This window comes from Coturnix japonica, chromosome 1 (assembly GCF_054131305.1).
Source record: "Coturnix japonica strain WE chromosome 1, WE-NBRP24, whole genome shotgun sequence".
Classification (NCBI taxonomy): domain Eukaryota; kingdom Metazoa; phylum Chordata; class Aves; order Galliformes; family Phasianidae; genus Coturnix; species Coturnix japonica.
Genome location: NC_140663.1, coordinates 160,805,218 through 160,816,153, shown reverse-complemented (window position 1 = coordinate 160,816,153; position 10,936 = coordinate 160,805,218). Strand labels below are relative to the sequence as shown.

The window sequence follows — 10,936 nt, the reverse complement described above, 5'->3', positions numbered from 1 at the left end:
ACAATTACAATTCTGCAAGCACACAATTGAAAACATTCCCTCCACACACACACCCTCCTCCCTAAGACATTACTTGTCTTACTTTTTTTCCCATATCACTCCCTCTGACTCCTGAAATCCTCATGTTCACTATCCAGTCTTCTTCACTATCAACCATCACAAAGCTGTGCCATAACTTATAGGAATAACTGTCAGATGAACCTAGGAATAGAATCATAGAATCATAGAATTATGCAGGTTGGAAAAGACCTTGAAGATCATCAAGTCCAACCGCAGTCTAACCAATACCCTAACTCTAAAAACCCTCTGCTATATCATATCCCTGAGCACCACATCCAAACAGCTCTTAAACACATCCAGGGATGGCGATTCAACCACCTCCCTGGGCAGCCTATTCCAGTACTTAACAACCCTTTCTGTAAAGAAGTTATTCCTAATATCCAACCTAAACTTGCCCTGACGTAACTTGAGGCCATTTCCCCTCGTCCTGTCACTTGGTTTACTTCACATACTATTTTCCTGATCACTCCACTGCCAAGGGAGATGCTCCATAAACAAAACCATATACCTCATTCTTTAGCTATAGCAGACGACTTCAAAGCTTGTGAGCTTGTATAAGCAGCTGTACTAAGAGGGTTTGCATTTTTGAAAGTGGTTCAAATCAGCTGCTTCATTCTTACTGGAATAAGCCTCGTTTTGGAAGATTACCCACTAATCTTGCCCGGCAGGAATGCCTTCCACCTCCCTCCCTTGCTTCTAAGCAGATCATAGCTAGTAGCCTGCAGATAGTGACCTGTGCACTACTGGCTGTAGAAGCTCTCATTCCTCACATTAAGATTAAGGAGCCCCAAGGTTCTGAAGGGTTCCTGGTGAACAGTGGTGCCAGAAGCAACACCACCTTCAGAAGGCATCTTCCTCAAGGGGACCAGACCATGCACTCACTCCAAAAAGGTGAAAACAAGCCCACTTCTGTTCATTGGTTGAGAAAAGGTGTGGATACAGAAGCATTTTGCTTCAGGGCTGACCAATTTGGCACTCAGGGAAGGTTTTTGTCCCATAGGATATAAGTTTTCTTTTATTTCTTCAAGATGTTGCAACACTGCAACCCAATTTCTCTGGGGGAAAACTAGAACAGAACAGATTAATGGTAGAACATTGGCCTGTTCGTTTGGTATGGTTAACTACAGAAGGTTTTGGCATTCTCATTACATTGATCTTAAATGCGTATCATTTTGCATTTGCATTCTGTAAACAGCACAGTTTACAACTGTCTGTGTTTAACCTGTCAAATCAAGATAACAGGAATGGCTGTTGATGAGGGTGGACAGTGAAAGGACAAGGAGAAATGGCTTTAAACTAAGACAGGGGAGGTTTAGGTTAGATATGAGGAGGAAGTTTTTCACACAGAGGGTGGTGATGCACTGAACAGGTTGCCCAACGAGGTTGTGGATGCCCCATCACTGCAGGCATTCAAGGCCAGGCTGGATGTGGCTCTTGACAACCTGGTGTGGTGGTTGGCAACACTGCCCGTGGCAAGGGGGGTTGAAACTAAATAATCATTGTGGTCCTTTTCAACCCAGGCCATTCTATGATTCTATGAGCTTGATAGAAAGAAGCAGATTCTGCAAGAATAATCCAGCGTTACTTCAGCATTCAAACATTGCTACTCTCTTCACTACTAGAACAGTTCAGCTAAACTAGTTAATTCTGAGTTCCTCTGTCAATCCTCCCAGCCATCCTGCCAGTTCTTCCCCATCCAAAAATCATGGAAATCCGCTCCCAGTATCACCACCTACACTGTTCTCACCTTATGAGTGCACAAACAACCAGACACAGCTGCTTGTGTCACCTCAAATATATTACATAGTGGTTTTCAATTAAGATACAATTGAAAGACACTTTTTGTCCAAGAAAAATAAATAAAATAAAGAAAAGCAAGCAATCTTACCAAGAGCCTCCAAATTTTGTTATTCACAGAACATGAAGTGGTACAGTTACAGGCTAAGCCTCAGAGGAAGGAGCTGCAAAGTGAATATCTGAAACTGTAAGACATATTGCAAGAGGTGCCAGACAAGTTGGGATTTTGCTTGCAGTGAAATGAAATTGGTTCTCCACAAGCCATCCCAGGCTCTGAGTCACCAGCACTTTCCTAATGAACTTCTCTTACACATGGTTAGTTTCAAAAACTATTCACTGAGTGCCAAAGATCACACCAAATGAGAAGTTCTGCCATTGAGAATTACCCACAACTTCTTACATAGCCAAGCTTCAAAATCCTTGTTGAAGCAAGTTGCTTTTGCCCCAAAATCACTCCCTTCTTGCACTATTTCATAAACTCCACTCACTGTTCCCAGCAATGCACTTAACAGGGAATCTGAAAATGCTTAAAGGTAGGAGTTCAGACAGGCAGAGCACAGTGTGCTCTAAGAGGAGATGGAGGGCACTTCAGCTGTCCAGTCTTCCGTGAAAGCTTGGATCCCACCAGGACTGGGATATCTTAACCATGAATTATAAACAGTTCACGTGACAACTTGATGATAAGCATTAAGGACTTGTTTTCTGAAAATCAGAAAGCTTCTACAGCATTCAGTAATGTAATACTGCATACAAGAGTCTGAGAAAGGAAGTTCCAGAGTAACTTACAATGGAGTCCTTTATTTCCTAGTTATCATCTCATCAGAAGTTGTTTTAAACGTTTCCCTTCTTTGTTATTAGAGAAGTGTTCTGTAAAATAAGGTGGGGGCACACGTTTGCAGGCAAAGATCAGGGTTCATAAAAACAGCCTTGAAGTTAATAATACAATTGCAAATCACCACTGACTTCTCCCAAGAATTATGCAAGATTTGCTCTATCTGAAGTTACTGTAGGCACAATGACTTGGATTTGCTTAAGTTTTAATAGGCAGTTATAAAACAAAGTGGGATAGGATGCATTTCCACAGTTCTCCCAGGGGTGCTGCCTAAGGGTCCTACAGAACTCCTGTCCAGGCCATTCAGTACAAAGCAATCCTTTATTTGTAATATAACAAGGACAAAATCCCTGCAAGAATTCAAACGGTGAGTAGGAAAAAGCAGAAAATTATTGTGTATTTTAACTAATGATACACTTCTGCTCCAGTGGTGTCTAATCAGGTTAAAGAGCAGAGTCATTTAAAGATGCAATGGCATCAGTCCTACTAATGTAAGGGATAAGCAGAAGCAGTTACAGTCTTTCAGACTGGAGGACTGATGTTCAGCAACAAGAAGACCATGAGAAGTTCTAGAAACTGCTGTTTGCCAGCTACAACATGCACAGTGAGTGAAGGAATATAAGTACACAAGCTTCACAGTACAATCAGGAAATGCTTGTTTAAGCATTTAAGGGAACGGAAAGTTTTCCCTCCGCCTCCATCATTGCAAGCATTAGAAACCACACAACCCTTACACTAATAGGATAAGAGGCTCCCATCATGCAACCCTAACAAAATGGACTGTTTGTATTGTCTGTATTACACTGCAGTGATTGGGCCATTACCCCCACTCAGATTAGCAGTTTATGCAGTAAAACAGAAGCAGCACTACATACAGTGAAACAGTTCTGGGGAAGGTATTTATTTCTCCTACCAGCTGGTGACAATATGGAACAGACAAGTTGGAAGCGAACTCAGTTCTGACACTAAAACTGGTAGGTATATTCTCCAAATTTCTCTTACGTTGTTTTGTTTTCAGTACTTTCATGTTCCAACAGATACTCGTTGAGCATCATGAATGGGCAAAACAGCAGGTTAGACATTTATTCTTCAGTTAACCCAATTGCCTGTCTGTCAACAGCAAGTGTTATAGTGGTCAAAATCTTGCATTCAAGTCAAAGAAGTTATGATTGCTTTGTAATGGTTCTATTACAAGCTAAACTTGGAACACTGGGATTTACACATTTCATATAACCTATCTGTTCAAGTCAGAGGACAAAAACACATCTGTATCTTTGAAGATGTTTTAAAGATGCATAGAAAGGATGAAAAACATTTTAAGCACAGCAGAAAAGTCAGATTTTAAGACAGGAGTTTTCTTCTGTGCTAGATGCAGACCAACAAGGAAACAGAATCAGATGAACACAGTGGTCCCCAGAAGGATATTAAGAGTAAATAAAGCTTCAGAGGCACGACAGAATATGATTGAGCAAAGGAAGCTTATTTTCTGAAATCCAAGATGCAGGAAAAGAGTTGTCATCAATCAAGTTAAGCCAGGCATTGCAAAGGAAATTAAATAGCCAGCAGCTCTGTAACATCTCTGTTCTCTGCATGGCTATACAATGCATGTAGACTAATAAAATTAATAAAAGAAGGGCACTGTTGGGCAGAGAAGTTAACCGATTTGATAATGCTCAGTATTCAGTAGTTACTTAAAACTAAAGAGCTGTTTAAAACAGTAGACAGTGTACTGCTCTGCAAGAGAAGCTGCCGTGTTGGAAAGAGGCCACCTGTCAACCTTCTGTGAGACCAATCTTTTGAACAATTCCATGTAATCACTCAAAGCCAGAAGCTGGATGAGTGGCCAATAGTTTGGGCTTGCTTATGTTGAAACTAGAGAGCTACATGCAGCTTATAGCACATGTCAGTCTTAAACACACATCAATCCAGTCATCATGAACATAAATAATACAAAACCAATGCTTAGCACTGCCATTCAAGAAACAGTGCAAAGATTCCTGCTATAAATGGAGCTGGGCAAAGCTGAAAGCAAAGCTTGCATGTACCAGTCAATCCAAGTATGACAAATTTGCCAGTTCTTAACTCCTGAAGAGTGAGACGCAAGAAACACAGCTTGTCTTGAACAGCAGGCTCAGTCAGATAGTGAATGGAATTACATGCTGCAAGCAGAGAGAGCTGGAGCCCGGATTTTGATATATGTGACCAGATCCAGTTGAATGATGAAGTGTTGTCACTAATGACAGAACAGGTTCCTAGCAGAAAACTATAATTAAGCAGCAGCAACTAGAATCAAACTACTGCAGCAATACAGTTTAGCAACAACTACATGGAGAAAACTCAGGCGCATGATCACCTACAGGTAACAGATATGCCAACAGACAAAACAGAGCTCTTACTGAGGTAAAGGACAAGAAGAAAGCCTACCCACTAAAATTCCTCTATGTGAATAAGACATAAATCAAAAGAAAAAGAGAAGAAAAAAAAAGGTAGAATAATCAGGTAAGGGAAAGTAAAGGGTTGCCTGAAGTCAGAGTTAAGGCCTCTTCTGCTGCTTTGGATGGCAAAATAAAGGCCTGATGTTTGCTCCCTGCAACAATCCTTGTATGCAACCTTGATTAGACCACAAGAGGAATAACACTTTGCCTAAAATAGCTGTTCTCCATCTCCCAAGTCATTTTGTACCTGCTCACTTAATGTCAAAACCAGGCAGCTCCTGCTGATAATGCTGAGCTAATAAAGCTGCAGAAGGGACAAATGCAATCTATTCTTATTCTGTCTCCTGCTTCATAGCCACAACTGTCAGCTAAATTCTACAGCTGCACCTGTATCACTGATAAGTTAAGAAGAGTTAGTCTCCAGAAGAACAAACTACAGACACCACATAAACTCACATCTTTCAGTGGAAGACAGGAAAGATTACAGACATTAAAACATAACTCTGTGCACTTATCATGACCACAGTTTCAGAATAAACACAGAGCAGAAGCAGATCGGTGGAGCACTAGTAATTGATACCAGTTAAGATCAGTATTAAGATCCTGGACTGCATTGGACAACAATGGCTTTTCTAGACACTTCAGCTGTTCTCCAAGCACATTCACATAGTTGCTAGTAGCACGTCATCATGTCTTGGGCTTCAGTAATTTTTCTAGTAGACAATACTGTGTCTGTTAATGGTCTATGGGTCTCTGGCAATAGATAATTGAGATTTAATACCATGACAAAGAGCTGAATACTTGCATCTGCAGCAACCCTTCATCAGCAGAAATTTAAAAACATAATAAGCTCTGCAACTCCAGTAAGACACAAGAATGTCCCAACCAAGCAATGAAACTCCTCAGTCTCAAACCCAAAACATCTTCAAGTGCAATCAGTCCTTTAAAAGCTGGTTCCAAAAACTGGCTTCTCTCAAACCTGCAGGTAATTTTAAGAGTTGAATCCAGGGCCCATAAGCTCCGGGTTTCCAACAACTTAGTAAGTAATGGAAAGGCACTAAGACTGGGTTAAATGCTCTGCAAGAAGTTTGTGCTGATGGCTTGAAGAACATGATGACAACTTAAACAAACCCCATAAGAAGCACCCAAAAGTTGGCTTTGAAGGAGGATTGGTTATAAGGTGCGTGTATCCTAACAGTAATGAAGAAATATTTTTTAAGTTATTTCCTATTTTCAACTTACCCACAAGTCTGTCAGAACCTGAAATATCAAACGCTGACGCTTCTTCACACAGTTATACAGTTTTGAGGCTTTGGAAAACTATGTTTCTGCTCATCTACTGATGACATCACACCTCATCCAATACTGCTCAGCTCAATTTTTTCTTCTTTAAAATACCTCTGAATTTGTATGGTCTGCTGTCAGTCAAGCTCAAAAGACATATGCATGCATTAGAATGCACTGAATACAAATTGCCTGCATTTGAGACAGTTTGGAGAACACTGGTTTTAGAGCTCCTTCAACATCACTTAGAAGCATTTTACATTCAAGGTAACAATCCATATGCAGATTCCACTGTGTATACACATGAAGACACGTCCTGCATCCATTCTGCATGGACTTTCAGCCTCTTACAAGAACCTTACCAAGTTTCTTTTGAATGTTAAGCTCAAACTATCCAATGGAAAAGTCATAACACTGAAGTCACTGCACTTTAAAATGCTCAGCAATAGTTCTACACCTTTCATTCAGTATTATCCTTTGCAGTTCCTGGAGTGGGTTTTTTTTCAGCAATGTGATTGCTATGGCAAATGAAAGAGTAAAGATGAAGTAGCAGAGGTTAAATAAAAAATGGATTCTGAGAGATTGAAAAAGAATAAGCATCACTCCTCTGAAAAATCTCACAACCCAAGGAAGATTCTATACCCAACAAGAGTGCTACAATGCCATGTTGGATAGCCATAACCAGTAATCCTATTTGTGGGCCATGCTACCAAATGCAGTGCATCCGTTAAGTGATTATAAGAATATTTCAGAAACAGACACCAGAAATCTTCTTAGCACAACAGACAGTCACAATTAATCTTACAAGACAACAGTTTCAGTCTCCTCTCTTCCCACCTTTGAGGCATGTTTCTTTGTATTAATACCGGTTGAAGCTAAAACTACCTTTGGCACATTGTAATTCAATCATTATTCTAGCACACAAGTGCTTTTTTCATTTCTGTAATTCATCTGTTCCTGTAACAATTTACTAAGAGCTTTAAGCATATCAGCTGCAAGCACAGCTGATCTTGATTTCTAAGAGAACAATTTAAAGAAGACAGAGAAATATTTTCCCCTTTATACACTGCTGATTTAAAGCTATCTGTATTCTGATGCTTCTGCTAGAAGCTGCAAGGCCTGTGACACTGGCTTCTAGCCAATGCAAGATTAGAAAGATTTACTGAATACATACTGACCTTTTGCTCTAAAGCATTCCCAAAGCTGCTGTTGTTCATTCTGTCCACCCACAGTTCCATATAACGCACAAAAGCAGCTGCCCATTGTACAGTTACCTATGGAGATGCATCTCCTCCAGCGACGACACAAGGGCATGATGTTCATTCTGTCTTGCATCAGCTGCATGAAGATGAAAACAGCAGTAGTCCTTCAAAGATCTCTACAGCATTAGCAGGTCTCAAAGCTGATTAAAGTGATCCTCCTTGTAATCTGTGAAATACATGTTTTGCACTTTCAAATTGCTCTGCAATGGATTCACAGGAGGAGAGTGTGCAGTCTGTGTCTGTGTATACCCACACAAGGAGACTACTGTGCTTTTCCTTGGAACATTCTAATATGTTTCAGCAAAAAGGGGAATTCGACATTGCCCTAAATTCCTGCACTCAAAATAACCACCCACCTGCTCCTGGGCTCTGACCCTTCCATACCAGGTTTCAAAGCACAGATTTTTTCAAGTGAAATCCTTATAAAAAGATACAATAGAACTCAACTTCAGTTCCCTTTGGAGCTGCTATCTGCAGTGTTTGAGGTTACGAGATAGATTGATTCATCTCTGCGATTACAAAATAGGAATTAGTTTTTGTTAAACTTACTTTTCCTTGCCTCTGAACAGGATGCCGATGTATTCTGGACCTCAATGAAAAGGCTAATTCTGATACTACTTTAGGTAATAAAAGTTCTTTGCCTTAAAAGAAAGTAAGTAGTTTTCCCTTCTTTCATTCATAGTAACCCATTAGTACGTGCCTTTCTTTTGGGTCACATATACTTACATGGTCCTTATAACAGTTTTCCAGGGCCCACCCCTATCCTTTCCATTGCCCCCCTCCAGACCATTCACTTGTGTTTTGGATGGTGACAAGAAAACAAAGCATCAGCAGCACACTTAAAGCCTTACAGGACAGCTCCATGAGACAGCTAGGATTTGGCTTACTACATCATATCTTAAGCTACCTTTGCAATATTGTATATGTCTTCTGGGACATTTCTTTCTGGAGGACCTCACACTGATGCACGTGGAGATCTGCTCAGTGTGGTGCCTGTGAGCTGCAAGGGGACAACCTGCCCCATGGCAGGCCTCAGCTGGACTGCAAGGAAGTGCTGCTCTGCACCTGGAGCACCTCCTGTCTTCCTTCTGCGCTGACTTTTTGGGCTGCTGGCTGCTTCTCTTCTACTTCTCACCCCCTCTCCTAGCTGCTGTTGTGCAGTTTTTCCCTCTCTTCAATCTGCTCTCCCAGAGGTACAACCAGAATCACTCATGCCTCAGCTCTGACCAGCAGCCGGTCCCTTTTGGGGCAGCTGAAGCTGGCTCTGGTTCGCCACAGAGCACTGCTGGGCCCTGCTCACAGAGGCCACCCCAGCAGATCGCTGCTGTTAGTTTTGTCTCTCAGAAGTCAGCCAGCACACCAGCATAACACGACCCGCTGCAGAGCAGAGTTTTGCTTACTCCAATGCAAAGCCAGATTCAGATGTGAGGGATCTGTTGGGCTGCAGGCTGGTGGAGCAGAAAGCCAGAACTTCACCTGGCAATAGGCACAGCTATGGCTGGTAAGGGACCATCAGGTAAAGGGCGTCAAATATTCATGAGTAAGACAATGGCAGGAAATCACGGAGGACACTGGTAGCTACAATAAGTGTTTTTTCCTCAGGAGAGGAAGACACTCACAATTTTAGTTGCTCTTATCCAGCTTTCATTAGGGAAATGTTGCATAATACATGAGGAAAACATCTGAGAACAATGTTTGAGAACATTATCTGCTCCCTACACAGATGAATCTGTGAGCAAAACATATTGTATCTGTTTGTACCTTGCTGAGTACTTTGGTATAGCCATTTTTTTTCTATTAAAAATGCCAAGAGCTTGCCAAGCGACCAGAGCAGCCTGCGTTCTTGGTGCCTTACTATAAAGCACATGGCTGACTTATCCCTACCCAAACCTGACCCAGGCCACAAGAAGCACAACCTACCTTCTTACTCCTGGCACTTTATGTTAAAGGAGATGTGTTTTCAGGGTTCTCTGCTGTAACAGCTTGTTTGTTTAACCCCCTCCCACTTCAGGCCAAGGGCTTTCAGGAGCCCAGCAGATATCAGCTGGTTCATTTCATGTGGGAGGCTGCAGTAGAAACAGGCATGGCATTGCTATCTCTGAGAGTTTACTGGGTCCTTACTGAAATACAGCTGCAAGACAGAGGCTTTTCTTTTTTGTTGCACATCTTTCTATTATTTACCATCAACTAAGGAATCGGAACATACAAGCTTTTAAAGGGTGGTCCTCACACAGACAGAGCACCCACTTCTATTCATATTCACCATTTCCCATGTTTTACTCACTAAGGAAGCCTGAACCACCCAGAAGAGCCTACACCTTCTCTTGTGTTATAACAATTCCAGCATAGCCTCATACTGCTCAGAGCTGAGGAACTACCTCTGATCAGTCTCACCAAATGTAGTACAAGGACTGATCCTCAAAGCCTCACTGCTGTCCTTATTTAAAACATTATCAAGTTAATTACTGTTTGAACAAGTTAACATTCATCAACTACTCTCTTATTTTTAGAGCTTTTTAAGCAACAAGGTGTTCTTCTGCACCTTTGTTCCTGGATTTGTAAAAGGCAATTACTTCTGGAAGCCAGGAGCATCTTGCTGTAACAGTTCCATGTCACACTGGGTGTCCTAATAAATTGAGCTTTTCTCCCTACAGGAACTAAAATATTTGTGCTCCCCAAGGAGAAGGACTTTATGGGATTTCTACTGCTTAACTCTATTCAAATTCAGATCAAACTACTCCGGTGCCTACACCTCAAACACCTGCTGAGCCTCAGCACCTTCATTCCACACAGACAGATGATGCAAATGCATCCCACAAGCTGCAGACAAGCTGTGACACACTCTGCCCCATCAGCTGAACCAGCAGAGAGAAGCACAGCACAGCACAAGGAAGCCACAGAGGGCCCCGTGGCTGCTCCCACCAAAGGAACACCAAGGAATGAAGGAAATTCTCCTCCATTTCCAGTACTACAATGGGGAAAAGGAGAAGAAGGAAGTACAAGAATACAAAAAGAGATGTACGACGCATTTGCTCACCACTGGCTGACCAACGCCCACTCCATCCTTGAGCAACAGCATTCCCTGGGGCCAGCCCCCCAGTGCCACTGCCCAGCATGACACCACATGGTCTGGGACATCTCTTTGGCCAGTCGGGGTCAGCTGTCCTGCTTCTGTCCCCTCCCAGCTCCTTACTGGCTGGGGAGCATGAGGAGCTGAAATGTCCTTGGCTTAGTGTAAGCACTGGTCTGCGGCAACTAATACAGCA

At 42.0% G+C, this 10,936-nt stretch overlaps 1 protein-coding gene across 6 annotated transcripts in view; it reads right to left on the bottom strand.

Annotated features, from left to right (window-relative positions):
• ATP8A2 (ATPase phospholipid transporting 8A2) overlaps positions 1–10,936 on the bottom strand; it is a 280,727-nt gene that overhangs the window by 254,665 nt on the left and 15,126 nt on the right. For 2 of the 6 annotated variants that reach the window (XM_085536351.1, XM_015852111.3), the window contains one exon: positions 7,683–7,836. The exons of 3 other annotated variants lie outside the window; for them this stretch is intronic. In XM_085536351.1, the coding sequence (XP_085392477.1) occupies positions 7,683–7,752 (70 nt within the window). In that variant the 5' untranslated portion in view covers positions 7,753–7,836. Of the gene's footprint in view, positions 1–7,682; positions 7,837–10,707; positions 10,878–10,936 lie in introns of those variants that run through there. One more of the 6 variants, XM_015852110.3, reaches the window with a different exon arrangement.